This window comes from Aegilops tauschii, chromosome 7 (assembly GCF_002575655.3).
Source record: "Aegilops tauschii subsp. strangulata cultivar AL8/78 chromosome 7, Aet v6.0, whole genome shotgun sequence".
In the NCBI taxonomy this organism is placed as follows: Eukaryota; Viridiplantae; Streptophyta; class Magnoliopsida; order Poales; family Poaceae; genus Aegilops; species Aegilops tauschii.
Window position 1 is genome coordinate 561,958,549 of NC_053041.3, and position 21,559 is coordinate 561,980,107.

Below are 21,559 nucleotides of genomic sequence, written 5' to 3' on the forward strand. Positions count from 1 at the left end.
CTTTGCCTCAAGGAATTTCAAATATCATTTTGTATAGCCTATCATCTCATATGACTTAAGGAATTACAAATATCATAGCATATGCAGAGGATGCTCTCCCTGTCTTTTCTAAGTGCTAAGCACATCACAAATAAAAGGAATTACTAGCTACAGTTCACGGCTGTTGTTGAGGTTGATCTAGCAACAACGCATCGCAAATGCATGAGTGCCCTCATTACTCTATCAAACTATTGTCGTATCCTTGGAAAATATGAATTCTTTTCTAAGTCCCAAATATCATCGGCTTCACTCTGCAAATTAAAAAGAGATATAACTGATTACACAAAAAAAGCATACTGCTTAACAATGGATTTTAGGAGTTTTGGACATGATAAGTGGAATACCGTCAATAAACGAGCATAGTACCCATATGCTTGCAAAGCATTTGCTTGCTTGTATTATTGTAGGAGTTCTTATTCTAACTCTAGGTAAATTTTTTCTATACTCATATTCCTCATTTAGCTCTTTGTCTCTCTTTCCTTGCTTGAAAAAATGAAGAATGTCAAGATCAGATTTCAAATGGTCTTTCAAGTCACTATTCAAGCTCTCACTTAATTGTGTGCTTCTCATGCCTAGAGAGTAAGCATTCTTCATGTAACATCTTGCTCATTTCTCTTTTACTTTATAGGTACTGTCCAACCAAGTCTGTGTATCCACATTGATTCTTATGGCAGCGAAAGCTTCTTCGAAGGCTTCCTCTTCCTCGTACTTGTACATGCAAGCACTGAAATCAGCAAGTACATTTGGGTCATCCTCATCTTTTTTCTTAGGAGGTAAATGTTTGATGGCATTTTGCATTATACACAATCCATACCGTGCTTCTGTCAATACCGCCTAAATTGCATTACCCATTGCTACGTCTTGATCAGTAAAGTGAAATATTGCCAATAAACAAGCATTAGCAGCGTCATTGGGAGGCGATTACGTCCCCACGTGATAAAGCCGCCCCTAATATTCCAATGGAGGCAGTTATTTTCGCTATGGAGGTGGTTCGAATTTGAAACTGTTTGTTATAATCAATAGAGGCGGTTTGAAAACCACATGTGTGGTCGAGCACCTATCAGTTATATTTACCTCAGCCACCATTCCCACTTTTGGCCACCCCCAAATCTCGGATCTTTGGCGCGGCCAAGCCGCGAGCGCTCGCCGTGTTACATGTTCCCATGGTGTGTGTCCATGCTCGGCGCCAGGTTACGTCTTCCCGTGGCCACCACCAAGCTGATCCGAACGAGTAAGGATAGGTCTCGGAACCCCCACACCTCCTTCTAACACCAAAAAAAATTTCAGCACCCAAAAATACATTCTTACCTCGATAAACTACTACTCATCGGAGATGTAGATGACATCGAAGCTAGAGGCCTCGGTCATGGTGTCGGCGGGCATCCCCCAATCGGGTGGTTAGCGACGGCGGCGGCAGCATCATTGGTGTGGCCGAGGACACGGAACATCACACCTGACTCGAGCCTCCGGTTGGCCAAAAGCCGCCGCCATCCAAAGCCACACCACTGAAGTTGCCACCGCTCTCCTCCTCCACCCCCTCCTCCAACTTGGATCAAGAGGAGCTCGCGTCGACGGCCACCAACCACTGAAGCTTTTTATAATTCCAACCGCCAATATGTCAGCATTTTTATAACTAAATCTCAAAAGAAAATCACTGAAGCCTTTTTAATAATCATCGCCAGAATCTAAAAATGGCATTTATGAAGAAAAGTTGCCAATTGTTATTAATTGCCAATGTGAAGCATATTCCTGGACAGTGAGCTACTATGTATTTCACACAAGGAGCTACTATGGATTACACGTTCACAACACAGGCGACACGGTACATTTATATCTGCGAGTGCAGTGCAAATACAGTTACAGTTACACAGTAGCCAAGCCAAGCCACCAGCAGGTAGACGCAATGACACTAGCAGGCTTTGGCCACCAGCATGATATGCATACATCATGCAAAAAATGGGTGCAAAACCTAAAAAGACATGTCAATCAAAGGTCTCTAGTGTCACAGGCAGATACATCACGTCTTTTAACAAAATCTTTGCCAATGTCCTAAACTTGCATGCTGAAGAGTCGCTTGCTCCGAGAATGACATTTCTTTGAGCTAATTAAACTCGCAGCTTCGAGACAAAGCGCAACCTGGAAAGGAAAAGAAATACTTGTCGGGAATCAAAACAAACTTGACCGCGTCGTTGACTTATCAAGTGAACTTTTAAAAACTTCAGTTCTGTCACTTATTCAGCACCCCCCCCCCCCCCCCCCCCAACACACACAAACACAAAAAAAACTAAACATATTCTGCTACACAGAAACATGAGTTATCCATTTAACAATATAGGGGTAGAGGAGCAAATAATGAGTTGCCCATCCAGTATATGAGTGCACGCCCGGGTATAGTTAATTTGGGTGTAATACCTGGACCAGATAAGGTTTTGGACAGCAGCTAAATTGACGTCCAAAGCATAATTGCTTTCTGACTAAGTTAACAGTGTTGATTCTCGCTGACGTATCGAAAGAACCACTTCTTCGTTTTTGAGAAGGAAAAGAACGAAGTTCGACATGCAGGGATGCAGGGAGTCACGTCACTTTAAGAACATCTTAAGGCCTCTTTGATTCACAGGATTCTGAAAACACGGGAATAGGAAGAACATATGATTGTAATGTCATGCTCATCTCCATCCTATAGGATTTTGGGTTGTTTGATTGCATCATAGGAAAAACAAAAGGATTCCTTCAAAGAGGTTTGAGTGGATGCTAGAAATCCTATTGGAAGTAGTACAAAGAAATCCTTAGGAAAAATTCCTGTAGGATTCAATCCTTTGAATCAAACAGCCAATATAGGAAAAAATCCTAAGGATTATGATCCTCCAAAATTCCTATGTAAATCCTTTGAATCAAAGGAGCCCTAAAAGGGAAAATGAACATGAAGTAGAAAAAAATGATACCAAATCGGAACTACTTCACGTACGATGGTCTAACATCCGATTTTCATATGACGACTAATCCAACGATGCTGCTCCATTGAATGGACATGACGAAAGGCTGTGTTCAGTTGTCGTACAAAAATCGTACTAATAGTGTCATACATGTAGCAAGGTTCGTACCAAATTAAGCAGTGATGACGATCTCATCTCCTAGCTCAGCTGCTCTTCTTGTATGTGCTTTGTACGTGTTCCTTGTGTTCGTCCACTGGCCGGTCGACTACACAAACGGAAGGAAGATGGAATCACCGATGGTGAAATTTATACTACAACATACTACTTGAACAGAGCAACATGGCCTCCAGGTTCGGGCAACCTGTAGATCAACAACTAATCTTGGGGACAGTCAGCCACTATGATATGCAACATTCAGCAGTCAGCACACACCCATCATTTGAACTGTCACATACAAGACTCACACACTGCCATCATGTTTGCATATTCTTCATGTTAGAGTTTAGAGAGTCAAACTACCCCTTCTTTTTGAAGTCGAAGGGAGTAGGTGCATGTAACATTCAGCTTAGTTTTCTACAAGTAATTTAACATGTCAATACTCAACAAGGGACACAACGGTTCCACCAATATTAATTAATGAGCACCATAGCAGAAGAAGGAACTAGGAATAGAACTGCGACATGAGGCATAATTGACAACAGCACAGAATAAAGAATACCGAATTATTTCAGTGGAGAGGAAACATGCACTTTCTCCTTTCCTCGATCAGTGTTCTGTTGTCAGTCTGCTTCCTGTTCCTTGTTTCCATCTCCTGAACCAGATACAGTTGCTGCTGCTTCTTGTTCCTCCTCTGCAGCCTTTGTGTGAACTAACCAAGCAGACGAAACATGGAATCAATAGGGATAGGATGGAGCAAATAAAATAAAGCATACATTCGAACAAATACATTAAGAGTGGTGTTAATTTTACCTCCAGATTCGATCAAGTGCTGGGACAGTGAATCCCTCACCCTGATGGCGTCCTCATCTGCTACCCGCCGCACTTGCTTGATGTAATTCTCCTGATTGATTGGCATGCCTGCACCATCTTCCTCTTCCTCCTTGTCTATCACTATATTATGTAACACGCAGCACGCATAGATTGTTTCAAAAGGTGGACATGAGCCAACCGCTCTGTCCAGGATCTTCCAAGTGTCTTTCAACCTGGTCAGCGCAGCCAGCGTGATGGTTGATGCTGAAGAGTGTCTCCTGTTGAACTCGGCTTGATAAGGAGGAAAATCTGCAGACAGGTCTTTCTCTTGCAGGTGGTAAGGTGTGAGGAGCCAGGGGAGAAGAGGGTATCCTGCATCACCAATGATGTACTCCCCGATTTCCGAGCCATCTGATAAGTTCAGCTTACTGCCATTCAGTGCAGTACCCTCCTGGCAGGACTTGAAGAGCGAAGAGTCATACAAAACACTCAATTGGTTCATACTACCTGATGGCCCCAACCAAATGAATGAGAACCTAAAATCTGGATCAACGACCACTTGCATTAGCATGCCAACATTTTCTTCATGGCCACTGTTCTCTGATCCAAATGTGATTTGAGCTGTATGTACAACACCACAACAGTTTGGCAAGCCGTGTATCTTGTCGAACTTGCTCTTGATCTTCTCCAGTTTAGCAGAGCCAGGCCAGCTTATGTGGTGAAATGCTCGCGCCCACGCTCCAACAAACCTGTGAGTTACCAACGAGACGGTTGACTCGTCCACACCAAGAGAGGATCCCACGGTGGCCGGTGGCTCACCACAGTTAAGCATTCTCAGAGCAATCGCTACTCGATCCTGTAAAGACAGCACTCTCCCATCAACAAATTTGTGATCCCTTGCCATCATATCTTCCAGAAATGGCACCCTCACCAAGCTGCAGATGTAACTGAAGGTACTTCTTCTCATTTTATACACCAACTCAAATCCTTGTGCGCCCACCATACAAGATGATAAGGTTTCTGCATGGAAAGGAAAAATAAAAAACTGGTCACATAATCTCTAATTTGCAAGACAAGAACTAACATACTACTCTAGATTTGTTGAACCTGCGGTAAACTAGCAGAACTAGAGGATACCCTGCGCGTTGCTGCGGGAATTGGTTGATGAGAATTTGGGTTGACAACATGAGAACCAAAATTAATACATATGACATGTTATATTTGATTGTGTACAGTTGTAACAATATTTATTGAATATAAGTAGAATAATTGAATGGAAAATTGAATGTTGTGGTGGGTCTTTTCACATGCATGATTGCATGTTGAGGTGGGCCTTATCCCATTCATAATTGTATGATGAGGTAGCATGCTTGCATAAAGGACAGACCCAGTGCATAGAAGCTCCCACACAAGATGGGGTCTGGGGAGGGATTATATGAACCTATTCTTACCCCTGCAAAGTGCAATGCAGAGAGTCTGGTTCGAACCCAGGACCACTTGGCACAAGTGGGAGGACTTCACCACTGCGCAAGGCCTGCCCTCTTAGGTGGCATGCTTGCATGTTGAGATAAATAATTTAGTAGGGATGACTCTCTTATATATATTAGATGATACCCCGCGTGTTGCTGCGGGAATCAATTGCAATATACTTCAATGAGATTTGATTTGTTTTTCGAGAAAACACAAGAGACTTTGCGTTTCATTTCATTGAACAGGAAGACATCGGGGGTACAACATCCAGAAAGGAGGGACACACACACACACACATACACGACCCCTAGTCCTCACCAAGCGACTACAACTAGGTGAGGAGGTGCCCTCAACTACAGACACGCAACGACATTAGGCCTCGCCCAGCAGGGCAGCGTCAGCGCCATTGCCAGACACCTCCAGGGATGATTGCAGCTCCGGGACTGCCCAGGCCAACGTACCGCGCACCCATGTGCCTAGAGAGTCGGCGGGTGAAGGGCAGGGCCCGACAGGAACTGGTGAAACAATCGTTGGGGAAGCATGGGCGCTGGCATATGTTGCGATCTGCTCCCTGTGTAGCAGTCTACGCCAGAGCGATGCATCACTAGCCTAAGTCTGCCGCATCAAACTCCACTTGCAGCCAAAGCAGCGCCTTCAAGAGGGGAACGGCGCTGAGACGCCGCCGCTGCCTGGTCCGGGAGGCCGGACCTGGGATTTCTCCCGGTGCTCGAGGAGATCTGGTCAGGGTCATGCCAACGCCTCCAAGGAGGTGACGGCACCCTCGGGCGTCGCCATTGACAGCGCAGGCCATCGCCACGCGGGGATTTCGCCCCGACCCATGAACAAAGACCTCAGATGCAATGGCAGACCGGACTCGGCGAAGAACGTCGGAGAAGACCAGCACACATGGAGGGATGCATAGAAACATTGTCGTCACAGGAGGAGCACCGACCGGCGCAGCGCCAGCAGGCCGGCCACCACCGGGAGCGCGACAAGCAGGCGACAGCAGCCACCTGCACCGCGCCGCCGCCGTGCCGGCCCGCAGCATCCGCCGCCAGGAACCGCCGGGGCACAGCAAGCAGCGGCCATCAAGGACCGCTGCGCGCGTGCTCACCCACCCAGTGGCTGCCACCGGCGGCGGCCGGGACGGGTGGAAGGAGGGGGACGGGTGGGTTGGGGCAGAAAGAGAATCGCAGGCCAGGGCGGGCCCGCACGGCCCAGATCTGGGCGCCCTCATCTCTGCCGCTCGCAGCAGCGGCCGGCCACCGCCTCAGCAGCGCCACCGTGCGCGCGTTCCACACCATCTCGACCTCCCTTGAGCACAGACGACCGCCTGCCTCGCCACCGCGCGCACCCGCCGCTCCAGCGCACCAAAGAGCAGCGCGTGAGCCCACGAACAAGGGCCCCGCCGCCGCCTTCCACCGGCGACGGCGAGGGGAGGGAGGGGAGGACGGGGGCTTGGGGAGGCGGCTAGGGTTTTGCCATCCGAGTTGCCCCCTCGGAGTGACGCGGGAGGCGGGGGGGGGGGGGGGGGGGGGGGAGGGGAAGCTCAATGAGATTTGATTGTGTAGAATATAAATATTTAGATTAATAAGACATGAACCAAGATTTAAAATACATACTGACTTATTATATTTGATTATGTATAGCTGTAAAGTATTTATTGAATATAAGTAAAATAATAAAATTAAAATTATTTTCCCATGCATGGTTGCATGTGGTGGTGAGTCTTTTCTAATGCATGGTTGCATGTTGATGTGGGCTTTATATCCCATCCATAATTGCATGGTGATGTGGCATACTTGCATGATGAGATAAATAAGTTAGTGAGGATCGCTCTCTTAGGTATATAAGGATAGGATAAGTAAAAAATAAAAATACTTAGCAATATATACAAGGAAGTGAAACCAAATCAGAGAGTAGCCATTAAACAACTCACACTGACAGCTAGTGTTGTGGCTAAAACTTAAATTGCATGTCTAAAACAACTAGACAACCATGTTTATATGTCATCAGAAACGACATAATCATGTGAAACAAAAATATATATGAAATATATTCAGTCATCATGCAGTATATATGGATGAAAAGGCAGGAGATAAAATCAAATGAACTTAGAAACTGGCAGAGTTGGAGTGCAAAAAAAAAAGTAAGACAAAGCTCGTTTGTTTGATTTCTTGCTCCTCCTCTTTCGATGGAATCAACAGGTGTGTTATTTTACCTCCATTTTCGATCAAGTGCTGGGACAGTGCATCCCTCACCCTGATGACGTCCTCTTCTGCAACCTGCCGCATTTGCTTGACGTAATTCTCCTCCTGATTGCTTGGCATGCCTGCACCCTCGTCTTTCTCCATGTCTATCAGTATGTTATGCAAAATGACGCATGTGCCGGTTGTCAAGTGCATGCCACGTTTATTATTTGGATGCCACCCTTCTCCCTGCAGGCACTTCCATGTGTCCTTCAAGCTTGCCAGCGCCCTCAGCATGACGGCTGTAGCTGCAGAGTGTCTCCTGTTGAATTCCACTTTGGAGTCTGAATCTGAGAGATCATTCTCCAACTGGTAAGGTGTGAGGAGCCAGGGACGAAGAGGATATCCTGCATCACCAATTATGTATTCCCCAATTTCTAATCCTCCACCTGATGTTACCTTCAGCTTGTTACCATTCAGCGAAGTACCCTTCTCGCCCATCTTGAAAAGATCAGAGTCGTGCAAAACGCTCAATTTGTTCATCATGCTACCTGGCAGCCCCAAACAAATGTTTGTGAACCTCATATCTGGATCAATGAGAGCTTGCATTAGGATGCCATCATTCTCCTCATGGTCACAGTTTTGCATTCCAAATTTGATGTGGGCTGTATGCACAACACCACAGCAATTTGGGAGGCCATGGATCTTATCAAACTTGCGCTTGATCTTCTCCATTTTAGCGGAGCCTGGCCAACGCAAGTGGTGCATTGCTCGCTCGCACATAGCTTCAACAAACACCTGAGTTACCAGCGAGACAGTTGTCTCGTTCACACCAAGGGATAGTCCTACGGTAACAGGTGACACACCAGAGTTCAGCATTACCAGAGCGACAGCTACTCGATCTTGTAAAGACAATACTCTCCCATCAACAAACATGTGAACCCTTGCCATCATATCTTCCAAAAATGGCACTCTCACCAAGCTGCAGATATAACTAAAGGTACTTCTTCTCATTTTATACAGCAACTCAAATCCTTGTGCGCCAACCATACAAGATGATAAGGTTTCTGCATGGAAAGAAATACAGGACTAGTTACATAATCTCTATTCGCAAGGGGAGAGCGAACATATTACACTAAATTTGTTAAACTCAAGGTAAACTAGCAGAACTAAAAAGACAAATAGCAACATATCTGAGGGATGGCAACCAAATCAGAAAGTAGCCATTAAACTTAATTCAGCGCGGTTAAGACAAATACTTAGCAACATAGTTGTGTTGGTTTACCTCTAGATCCGATCAGGTGCTGGGATAGTACATCCCTCATCCTGACGGCATCCTCATCTGCAATCTGACGCACTTGCCCGACGTAATACTTTTCCTCAATGCCTGCACTCTGCTCCTCCTCCATGTCTATCACTATGTTATTCAACATGCAGCACACATAGATTATCGAAAACATGTAACCCTGATTATTTAGATGTGGTCCTTCTCCACGAAGGCACTTGTGTGTGCCTCTCAACCGTGCCAGTGCCCTCAGCACGACGGCTATAGCTGCAAAGTGTCTCCTATTGAACTCCACTTTGGAGTCCAAGTCTGAGAGGTCATTCTCTAACTGGTAAGGCGTGAGGAGCCAAGGACGAAGAGGATATCCTGCACCACCAATTATGTATTCCCCGACTTCCAATCCACCACCTGATGATACCTTCAGCTTGTTGCCATTCAGCAAAGTACCCTTCTCACCCATCTTAAAAAGATTAGAGTCATGCAAAATGCTCAATTGGTTCATCATGCTACCTGGCAACCCCAACCAAATGTTTGTGAACCTCATATCTGGATCAACCAGAGCTTGCATTAAGATGACATCATTCTCCTCGCGGTCACGGTTTTGTGACCCAAATTTGATGTGAGCTGTATGTATAACACCACAGCAGTTTGGCAGGCCATGGATTTTGTCAAACTTGCGCTTGATCTTCTCCATTTTAGTGTAGCCTGGCCAATGCAAGTGATGCATTGCTCGCACATACATAGCCTCAACAAACACTTGAGTTACCAGCAAGACAGTTGACTCATTCACACCAAGAGAGAATCCTACGGTAACAGGTGAGGCACCTGAGTTCAGCATTGCCAAAGCGACAAATGCTCGATCTTGTAAAGACAGCTCTCTCCCGTCAACAAAGGTGTGATCCTGATCCCTTGACATCATATCTTCAAAAAATGGGATCCTCACCAAGCTGCAGATGTAACTGAAGGTACTTCTTCTCATTTTGCACACAGACTCAAATCCTAGAGCATCCACAATAGAAGATGATAAATTTTCTGCATCGTAAGAAAGATACAAAAGGTGGTTATAAATAATCCCTAATTTTAAAGGCAAGAGCAATATAGTACTCTAGATTTGTTCAACTCAGAGAAAACTAGCAGAACAGGTAATTAGGACGATAAAACTTTGCTACATATGAGAGAGTGTAACTAAATCAGAAAGTAAGAGCCAAGAAAATACCCACACGTACAGCTAGTGCTGTAGCTAAAACTTAAGTTGCATGCCTAGAACAACTGAACAGACATGTTTAAATTATATATCATCTGAAACCATGTAATCATGTGAAACAAAAAAAACATACAGAATAAATTCAATCAACATGCTGTATATATGGATGAAAAGCAGGAGATAAAATCAAATGAACTTATAAACTGGCAGAGGAGTCAGAGTGCCCAAGCAAATTAAGACAAAGCTCGTATCTCATATTTTCTATACCTTGAAAAATGGTAGAGCTGCTGCTAATATTTGAATCCAATTTGAAGTTGTCTCTTCTTGTGTACAACACATACCATTTCCTTTGGTTGTTTCCATCACGTGCATATGCCTGGACATGATCCACATGGCTGAACTTGTCCCACTCAGGACCAGATTGTCCCGCGGCTAGCGAAGATACCAACCATATCCTGCAGAGCAGCTGCAAATGCCTTGGGTTTATATCTCGCATGTATTCTGGAAGTTCTTCGATGGCGTAATTCTCCAGAACCAACCACTCGAGTGCAGGGATACTCTCTAGCATCTTCAACTTTGGGCAACCTTTGATGGTGAGCTTTTGCAGATTGGGGAGATTAGTGATCCTCTCGAGGTCAGGGCATGCATGCACCATAAGCTCAACAACAGAAGAAAAGCTCTCAAGGTAGTTGAGGTGATGGACGCCTCTTACAATTAAAATCTTCAAACCCCTTGCATTGGAGGCAAGCCCAGGAGGAGCACGTCTCAGTTTGCAATTACCGAGCAAAAGCGTCTCCAGACGGGGCATGGCCTGTACTTGCTCCTCCCACTCCCAATCCTCCCATTCCACCATTCCAATTAACTTCATCACGTTTAACCTTGGAAATGGAGCTGCCGCCGCCTGCAAGAATTCAGTCCCAACACGCCTGATGCATGGAGCGCGGTTGACATGAAGGATCTGCAGGTAGGGGAGCTGACACAACCCATTGGGAAGTTGTGTGCAACAAACCAGGTGATCAAACCATAGATACTTCAAGTTGTTGAGGGGCACCATTGACGTAGACATCATCCAACTCGGGAGTTGCTGGCCAAAATACCCTTGGATAGAAAGATCAACTATACTGGGTGGAGGGCAGAGCTCATCAAACACCTTCTCGTTTCTTTCCTGCTCTCCAATAGAGACACCTTCTTTCTCTATGAGCAACCCATCATCTCCCAGTTTGCTGGTGCAGCACAAGAATAGGTTTGTAAGATGCCTTTTCTCACAAAGCCTAGCATTAGCAGCAAACGAAGCAGCAGGTACATTCTCCAGTTGAAATAAATGAAGACGTCTGAGTTGGGAAAGAGGCCCCAACTCGTCCAAACTACACCAATCACCATCCATGAGGGCTCGAAATCCAAATAGTCTCCTCATACTTGTCAGACCATGGAACCCTCTAGGTATCACATTTGTGTAGGGAAGATCAAATAACCTCAGCTGGCCAAGCTTCACAATGCTATCAGGAAGATTCACCACTGTTGTACATCCACCAAGGTCAAGAAATTGCAATAGTTTCATCTTGCCAATGTTCACTGGAAGTACAGATATATCAGTATTTAATAGTGCCAGATATCTCAGGTGCTTCAGCTGATGCAACGATTCAGTCAGTGCAGCCACATCTGCAGATTCTATGTGTAGAGTCCGTAGACTAGAAAAGGCAGCCCATGAATCACCAGGCTTCAAATTGATCTGAGTAGTTGAGATTAATGTTCTCACTGATTGCTGCTCCTGCAAAGATTTCCAGTCAAGGTCACCTGATTGCATAGACAACCGAAGAAACTTCTGCAAGCTAAGTTTAGTTAGCATATCATTGTCTCCGTCTTGAGCTGTGAATGCTTCATCTCTAGTCATATACTGAGCAAATGAACGAACAACATCATGCATGCTACAATAATATTGATCGGCATCATTTATATTAGGCTCTATAAGGTTCCTAGATATCAGCTCTCTGTAGTAATTTCTTCCAGATTCTTCTAAATCATTCGAGTTCCCATGAATAAATCCTTCGCTGATCCACATCCCAACTACTTGATCCACATGGAAACTTCTGCTTTTAGGAAGAAGAGAGTAGTATAGGAAGCACTGCTTCAGATAAGGAGGCATATCTTCATAGCTCAAGTATACTGGATAGTTGAGCTCTTGGGGCATTCTAGTTATTGACCATTTAGAATCATCCAAAACATGCTCCCAGTCACGACGTAGCTCCCCCCTTTTACGCAGGAGTCCTCCTATTATTTTGATGGAGAGAGGTAAACCACCACATTTCTGTATAATTTTCAATCCGACATCCTTCAACATATTGAGATGGTCTTCATCTATCTCACTTGAGAGTGCCTGGAAACATGCAGTTCAACGGACCAATACAGTTAATTAACTATGTGCCAAGCTCGCTCAAATATACTTCCTCCATCCGGAATTACTTGTCATGGAAATGAATAAAAATGGATGTATCTAGAACTAAAATAAGTCTAGATACATCCATTTCTTTGACGAGTAATTCCGGACGGAGGGAGTACCTCTTAAGAGACAAGAGGACTGCTTGATGTAAACTTTTATTTACCAAGGGTAGGTTTGACTACGTAATATTCAAAGTACAGAAAGTACTTGTCAAAAAAATACAAACATACGTATTTACTTATCTTGCTCCTGTGCACAGAGATAACAAATTTTCTTTCCTTTTCTCTCTACAAAATGGAATGCATTGCCCGAAAATATAATTTTGCACTACTCTCTTAATAATCCCTCTGGCTGGGTGCACAGGGTGTGCGCGTGCTTCTAGGTCGTTGATTTGACTAACCAAATATGTGTTATATCTTATATGTCACCAAAAGCATATAATTGGATTCATATAGGAGCGAAGTTTCTAAGCATATACTTTTCGTCACATGTATACATATTTGGTTAGTCAAATTGTCACCTAGAAGCACGTGCACGCCCTATGCACCCGGCCAGAGGGAGTACTCTAAATTTTTCAGAAAATGTAAAATTCATAATACTAGGCTAAACATTACAGCCTAAAATCCGCGTGCAATTATTTTTCAGAACTACTACAACTCTAAGTCTAGCTAATTTTTATGTGATTTTTCTTGTATTGGTGGGCTCACAGAAATTATTATTCTTAATTCTTAAAATAAATTTTCATTTCTATGATGTCCTATGGTAGTGGATGAGTAGCTGATCACTTGATCTTCATTCAGGGATTACAAAAAGAGACTGAAAATTAGCAACAGTTTACTCACTGCATGAATATACAGCCCATATTTCTTCGATGGTAAAAATGATACATCTACTAAATATCCAAATTTTCTAATAATTACTAAGTTTGGCAAAATGAAATCTTAGTGTCCTGAATGTGTGTCATGTAGGCATAAAGTAATAATGGAAAATCCAAATGGGGTTGTGATATATTTCCTTGTTAATATTAGCCCTACAAAATTATTGACAGCATCTTACAATCCAAGAGGTAAAAGACCAATAGTACATACAGGCCATTGAATGGATAGACTCTTCACACTATTAGAAGACATTAGTGTTAATTGCATACGAACCTGCTTTTTTAGCAGCGACCAAGCATCGTCAAGCCCTAATGTGCCAACGTGATGGTAAGGCCATGTGGCTGCCATCCCTAGGGCAACACCTTCATCTCTAGTGGTGATGAGGACCTGGCTGCCTGGAGCAGCAGCATTAAGAAAGGGTATTTTGAGCACACCCTCCCATGCTCCAGGGTTCCACACATCATCCATTACCAGTAAAGTCTTGTGGCCAATCAAGGTGTCCTTGAGAGTTTGGTGAAGTGTAGCCTTTGCATTTCCAGCCGGCAGGTGGTTTCCTCCGGCTGCACTGATGGCTCTTGTCAACAGCTCAATCTCACTGAAGTTTTGGTTGATGCTCAACCATATCCTTTTGCTGAACTCAGATTGGATGACCTCGTCATGGAAGACCTGCTGGGCAAGGGTGGTCTTGCCAATCCCACCAACACCTACGATGGCGAACACTGTGATGTTGGTGTTGACCTCATTTCTTGGGCGCATGATCTGGGACACCAGTGCTCTTGTGTCTTCTTTGATCTGGTCCCCAACCAGACCTGACCAGGACCGGTCAAGGTCCCCTGATGTCTCGTGGCTAGGATTGCCACGACCAGAGGCGTGGATGTTGCTGCTATGATCCTCGTAGGATCCGAGGTTGATAAAGTTGAAAGCAGCACTCCGCTCCTTGATGGAGTCAAGGCTCTTGTTGAGCGCTTTGATGCGGGTGCCGATTTCATGAGCATGGAAGGGATTCCGCATGCAGAAAAGCAGGGGATTGAAAAACCCTGGAATTGCGGTGGATGGTCCACGCTCCATGGCCTTGAGCTGGCAGAGGTCGAGGATGTCAGCAGCTTCATACATGGCACGCTTGAGCTGGCCCACCCAGGCTTGCACAGTCTCGTCCGTGATGTTCCTCCTATCAGCGTCGGCGAGGAAGTTCTTGAGGTCCTGGAGCTTGCCGCCCATCTTGTTGATCTCGCCCGACACGCCCAGCCTCGTTCCGAGCTCATCTTCTACCACCTGCTTGAGGTAGTCCCCCAGGTAGGATGCAAACGCATCCAGCACCATCACCATTGTTTAACTTGCTGGATTTTTGCTGTGATAAGAATTGAACACAATTAAGGTGAAATTTAATTTAAGTAGGAGCCGGAGACAATGAAATAAAACATGAACATTGCCTCTGAAGAGAAAGTAAACATGAAGCTTAACTAGCTAGGTGAGACAAATTAAACTTGAACTGGGCCACAAACCTTTGGGATGGATGGGATGCACGGTGGTCGGCGGCGAGAAATGACAGCAGATGGCGACCGCGGCAGAGGCGACGGTGTTTGGAGGGCATATGACTGCTGCTGAAACGCCGGGGGAGATCTGGAGGCTGGAGGGGTTGGGAGATACTTGCCGCCGCTGGCAGCTAGAGCTGGGTAAAGCATCTCATTCCCACCGCAACCGGCGCAGAGAAGCAAAGCATATGCCATTCCCGTCGGTGGAGCGAGCAAAGCACGGCCGCAAAGCACAAGCAGCCTCTTTTGCTTTTCTTTTGAGTAAAACTAAAGATTAACAGAGCAGAAGAGCAGGGAACCATCCAACTGGATCTGAACTGAATCTTTCCCGGATGCCACCTCATCAAGGTGGGCTTTTGCCTCGCGCGCACGCCGACTTCTTGGTTGTGGGCGGCGGCTAGGGGAAGGCAGCAGGCAGGGCTGGCCCGAGGGCAGGAGCAGGAGGCCTCCGCCGACACCGCGACGGGGGGTACGAGGAGGTGGCAAGCAGTACAGCCGTGGCCGGGTCGTCCGTGGTGGCGCGACGGCTTCCGGGGTGGGATTCGGGTGCGGGGATGGAGCGGCTTCGTCGGCGGCCATTGTTGGTCGGGGGGTGGGAAGGAGAGGAGAGGGGAAGGGTTGGAGACGAGACGATGAAGTGAGCTGACAGGTGGGCCACTCCAACCTCGACGTAGTCCAGTGTAACCCGGCATTCACAGGACCGGACCTTACAAAGCCCCACCTCAAAACGAGCCCGGGCCCAACCTGACCTGGCCCACAGCCCAGAGAAACGGCCACTTCTCATTTTTTTGAAAATCTATACTACTATTAAACAAGCAAACATATTCATCGCTAAACGCACTCAGCCTAATCTACACATAACAACCCCGACCAATTACAGCCTCACGTTCAAAGTCATTTAATTTCGTCTAACCGTTCAGATTACACTAACCATCAGCCAAGAGTGCGTTTATCAATTTTTCCTGGCGGACGATTACTTTGCCGAATCGATGTCCTCCCACACCCGCACAAGTAGGAAAAAAGGTGGAATCATAAAAGGAAACAAACACGTCCTGGCTTCCTGATGAGGGGCGCGAGGGCCGCGGAAAACGCGAAGACAACTAACCCTCATCCGGCGCATCTGAGAGCAGGTCGCCGCCCCGGCCGATCCACTTCTACCATACGCGAGAGCAGGCCGCCGTCTTCGCCGCTCCTCCGACGGAGGCAATTGCAGGACGCCGCCCCTGCCGCTGCTCCTCTGCTTCCCCATGTAGGCCGCTGATCCTCTTCCCACGGACGCGAGCGCAGGCCGACGCCCCCGCCGGTCCCTTTCTAACGAACTTAAGAGCAGGCCGCTACCCCCGCCGCTCCTCCTCCAACGGATGCGAGAGCAGGCCGCCGCCCCGCTGCTCCTCCTCTGCTACCCCAGGTACGTGGCCGCCAAACAGACAACACGGCCGCCGCCCGCCGCTCCTCATCGTCTTCACCCACGAAGATGCTACTAATTAAGGTGGCTTAGCGCTCTGCGGGTCGATTCATTTGTAGGAATGGAATTCATAGGATTTTTAATGGTTTGTTAGCGCTCTATTTTGGAGAAAATTTCTGTCAATTTCTGATTCAAATTCTTGTGGTTCTGGCAGTGTCAACGGAATAGAGGAACGCAGCGGAAGGAGCATCAGGCACGCGGTTGCAGCGCCGGCGAAGGTCGGAAAAGAGATGGGTGGGTTCTCGCCAAGTTTCTGCGGCTCATGGTGTTCATCCAACTCCCTAGAACAACTAGAAGATGAGTTACCACGACTTCTACATCAAAGGTTGGATCTTTAGTAGTTTGTTGGTGGGTGTGCCTACTTATTAATTTGATTTGATAAGTCAACCTGAGGAACTGCAGATTGGGTGTGAATGAAGTTGTTAATATCATTTCGTCGTGTGTACTTGTGTACTAATGATAGCTGTTGCGTTTGTCTGTGAGAGCTGCTGCGTTGTATAAGGCCGACGTGCACCAATGTAAACTTTAGGTGAAGCTTACAACACGGCGAGGGATAGCCTTGATTTCTGCATGAGTAATGCACCTGTAATGTTTCATGTTGTGTTCCTAGACTGCCAACATTACAGAATGATAAGCATTATGAATTAGATTTTTCTCCGCATGACAATTGGTATGGTTGTTGCTTGACAAATGATTTAAAGGCATAAACTGATTAGAGAACATGTCATGTGTTCTAATTTCTGAATCATATAGCTCACATCAATATTTTGAAGCTGAACTACATTGATTTTTATGTTTTCCACTAACTGCACCTACACATGCACATGCTAAATTTGTAGAATGTTACCTTCCAATAAGAGGAATCAAATAAAAAGAAGTATATGTAACAAATTTAATTTTCGTAACATGTACGACTTCCAAATTTATATATTCGAGCTCATTGTCAGTTCAAATACCTCTGTTTCGATGTTATTGGTGATTCCAGTTGAATTGAATGTTGAGAATTGCTTTGCAGCCTGATGTACAACACTAACATTTTCGTAAAGAAGAATAAATTTAATCGGAGATGCTTCTATTTATTCTCTAATGATGTAACCATATAACTTGTATGCTTTCTCTTGTCAACAAGCAAGGTACTTCTTTCAGCAACTACTTTCGGAGGTCTGCTACTGCCATTTCATGGTACACTTTGCTTTGGAAAATTATCAAAGGAAACCAATGCAGATTTTCCCCCTCATTAACTGATGCTAGAAATGCAGGAAATCTGTCACCATGATCTTAAACATGATGAGAGTCGAACATCCCAGTGAAAATTTGCAACTTTGGTTACTCAAAGGTGCTAATACTTGTGTTATGTATCATGGATTGCTAGAATTGATCTTTCCCTTTTATGCTCTTCAATTGATATACCGTATTCAGCTATCTAACTCTTGCTTTCCATACACTTCTTTAGCAGAACATCATCATATATTTGACTGCTTAAAGAGACGACTTTGAATGGAAAATGAGTAAAGACACTGACTATTATCGCAGCCAATAGATTTATTTGTTGTGCTCTTCCGAACTGGAATACCCTCAATGCTAATAATTTATTAATTTTATTTAGATGACACCTAAACCCCTAAGTCATGTTTCTTGCAGTGTATTTTCTTACACTTCATTAAAATTAATTATATAGGTCTACAATAGTTGCTTCTTTAAATTAAAGTAGTCTGCTTATGAGAGATATAAAACAATCCAGTTCTCTGACCATGAATATTGTGGGAAATTTCAAAATATTTGATGGAAAATTCTACACACTTGAAAAGGAAAGTTGGGTACTTTCGAAAAGGAAGATTCTCTGGCATGCATTTTCTAAGTTGTAATGCTCTGCTTTCACTTGCACAATAACACTGCTCCTAGATGTACCTTGCCTTGACATGCACAATAACATTGCCTTGATGTACTATTCGGAAAGAATATGCAAAATAACATATGCTCGGAGAATAATTTTAATTGCCTTCTTAACATCAATATTTTAGGGGCACGGTATGCCTCACTCCAGGAACAATGTACCATTGCGACTGCTTCTAATTGAGTTTTATATTTAATCATTTGCCCTCAGAGCGCATTAAACACCCATGTATCTTTCTTGAACTGATGGGTATCACCGGATTGGACAAATACATTTCTGATCTGGTAGTTTGACTATCGTTCTTTGGTAATTTACTTATTGTTACATGTATATACCAGTTGTAAAATGCACCTAATTGTAGCGTTGGCACTCTCCGCGTGTGTTTCGTCACGCTTGGACCAATATTGTGAGCATCCCAACATGCTGTGGCTCTGCATGTCAAGGGCGGTGCGTTGTTGGACAGGGTACAGGTTCTCTCGAGTGACGAAAGGACGAAGGAGAGTGTAAAAGTGTTGGTACATGTGATGGCGCATCACTGATGTGGTTGAGTACAGTTTTTAGCCAGTTAAGAGGAGGAACAAGAACAGTTGGGTGCAGCTGAAGTATTAATGAAGAGGACCTATTCATTCATTATTTTCTTTATTTTGTGATTGTTCAACAAATTTTCTAGATTATCTTTTGGTACATGTTTTCCCTTTTTTTTCCCTTTAACACAAGTTGCATTGCATTGTGAAATGAGTACACCTATTATTATTTATGTGATCAATGCAATTTTCGCAATACTATGTATATGACCTAAACAATGGACGGAAAACAATTTTAGTGGACACAATATTTGAAGTTACGGCTAAACTGTACAACATCCAATATAGTTTACAAATTTGTCTGGCATTTATCATTTATATTAGTCAAGACGTGCGTTGCACGTGCAGGCTTACTAGTATAAATAAACGAGAAAGTTAATTGTGGAACCTTTTTTTTTATGACTAGGTAATTGCCTGTGCGTGTCTACGGGGGCATAAATATTCCAATGACTCAATACCAAAAATGTCAAACATATACCTTTATCCTCATGCATATCTTGTGTATTGTCAATTCTTTTACTGTTGAATTATTCAGAATCCAATAGCGCCATGTCTGGAAATATTTACCTGCAAGCAAACATGTCACGTATATACACAGTAGTTTTTTTCTTTTTTGCGGCAAATATATACACAGTAGTTACAGTAGGCGACGATGAAACCCTCAGATTCCTAAACATTTTCCCTTGGATGAAAATGCAGGTAGGCCTCCCAGAAGAATTTCAATGATTGACACATATTTTTGTTACCTCTACACTTATCGAGTTGTTTGTAAATTGTAAAGCCTAATCTGATTCTATTTTTATTTATTTATTTTGTAGTTTGGCTGCGATCTGGACCTGATGAAATTGGCACCCTTTTGCCAACAGCATTGTAACAATCTTCCCTGATTAATGCAGTCATTTTCCTCGCAAAAAAAACTCATTCTTTGTAGTAGCAACCCATAATTGTGCAGATGTATTTCCATTCATTTAATAATAAACATTAAAAAACCTAAAATCTAAAAAGTGCATACGCACTATTTGGTTGAATGGAGCGCCCATCTCGCATGCATGTGGCTATTAATTTTTTGTCTCCTAGTGCATGTGGATGTTAGCATTAAATGTGTTCACACTGATTACTTCATTCTGAAAAGAACAAATCCACGCACATTGAGTTTTAAATTTTAAAAAGTCATATCTTTCAAACCGCGCGTCGGAATTCAGATCTGTTTTCATTGCTGGAACTCTTGCGATGAGATCTTTTAAACTAGATCCTGCGGAGGTATGTTTCGACGAAATTTTTTCGATTCCAACTTTGGTGCTATATGGTGCAACTTTACTACTACATCGTGCAACTTTTTCCAAAACCAATTTTTGGATCTGCATGATTCAACTTCCTATGAGATTGCAATCTAGCAACCATGACAACTTTGATGTGCAACTAGTCTACTGTCCCGGCCAACTACCTAGTAGTCGATGTGCAGTTTTTCACTGTTGGCACACCCTACCCCCACCGCCCTGCAAGCGATATGTGCAACTTAGCCTATTGTTCAAGCCAATTGCCTATTAGTCAATGTGCAACTCATTGCCATCCCTATTTGTGGACATGTATTTTCAGTTGGCGGGGGTGACAAACAGAGTTGCACATAGTCTGCTAGGTAGTTGGCCAGGGCAACATACGAAGTTGCACATCTCACAGGCAGAGGCAGTTGAATGGTGAAAAATTGGCATTCATGAGGGTAGTGAAAAGTTACATATAAATAGAGTGCTAAAGTTGCAAATCTCACTAGCAGGGCAGGGAAACTACACATCCATGGGGGTACGAGATAAAGTTGCACATCACTGTTAGGCAGTTGGCCGTGGCAGTATCCGAAGTTGCACATCCACTGTTAGGCTGCTGGCCGATGCAGCAACACAGTGAAGCACATCCACGGGCGGGGGAAAGTTGCACATCAACTACTATGCAGTTGGCCTGGACAATAGACGAATTTGCACATCTCACTAGAAGGAGGTAGTTTGGGGTGGAGGTAAGTACCATAATTGAAAACTGCACCTCTACGGTGTAGGAGAAAAGTTGCACATCCCTGTCAGGTAGTTGCATATCGACGGCTAAGCAGTTGCACAAAACGGGGACAAAATTGCACCAAAAAAATTGCGTCGAAATATACCCATGCGGGATCTAGTTTCGAAGAGCACGCCGCGAGGGTTCCAACAGTGAAAACGGGTCTTAATTTCGATGCGAGGTTTGGAAGTTATGGTTTTTTTTAATTGAAAATATGAATTAAATGCGTTCTTTGCAATTATTTATCCTGTTCACACATGTCCACACATGTTTACTTTTCTTAATATGAGTTAGGGAGAAAAAAACTTTCCTTTTTCGGCCGACCGCCACGGAGGGCTAGCGGGCCAACGGCCACCCGCTAGACCCGTCCTAAAAAAACAGGGCCATGTACTTGTGCCACCTTGGCTCTACTCTATTAGGGTAATGCAAGATGACATATATTTTTAAGCTTAATTATTATCAGACCAACAAAAAAATTGAATAGTAATTTACTACTATAGTTTTGTACATGTTTTTCACATGTATAGCGGTTGAATAATGCCCAACAATCTTGAAACATTCACTTACAAAGAAAGAGGAAGACATAATACCAGCTTGTTGGCCCACCCATAAACAATTGAGTCAGTGATGAAGAGGATTG

At 44.4% G+C, this 21,559-nt stretch overlaps 1 protein-coding gene, 1 long non-coding RNA gene and 1 pseudogene across 4 annotated transcripts; 1 reads left to right on the forward strand and 2 right to left on the reverse strand.

The window, feature by feature from the left end:
* Positions 1-1,736: 1,736 nt before the first annotated feature.
* LOC109752348 (uncharacterized) lies at positions 1,737-15,583 on the reverse strand. Of its 3 annotated transcripts, none has more exons than XM_045230960.2 (9): positions 14,907-15,583; positions 13,678-14,752; positions 10,357-12,463; positions 8,886-9,884; positions 7,633-8,667; positions 3,942-4,961; positions 3,691-3,840; positions 3,141-3,237; positions 1,737-2,175 (listed from the first exon to the last, which is right to left on the reverse strand). In XM_045230960.2, the coding sequence occupies exons 2-7, from the start codon at positions 14,728-14,730 to the stop codon at positions 3,752-3,754; spliced, it is 6,303 nt and encodes a 2,100-aa protein (XP_045086895.1). In that variant the 5' UTR covers positions 14,731-14,752; positions 14,907-15,583; the 3' UTR covers positions 1,737-2,175; positions 3,141-3,237; positions 3,691-3,751. The 3 variants fall into 3 exon arrangements, with proteins under 3 accessions (XP_045086895.1, XP_045086893.1, XP_045086894.1); XM_045230958.2 differs by having other exon boundaries at positions 8,886-9,917; XM_045230959.2 differs by lacking the exon at positions 3,141-3,237 and having other exon boundaries at positions 8,886-9,917.
* Positions 6,031-6,915, reverse strand: LOC120968170 (uncharacterized; annotated as a pseudogene).
* A 371-nt stretch (positions 15,584-15,954) lies between the features above and the next one.
* LOC120968171 (uncharacterized) lies at positions 15,955-17,048 on the forward strand. The gene is made up of 2 exons (XR_005762370.3): positions 15,955-16,344; positions 16,556-17,048. It is a non-coding gene; the product is annotated as an uncharacterized lncRNA (long non-coding RNA).
* The last annotated feature ends 4,511 nt before the right edge of the window (positions 17,049-21,559 follow it).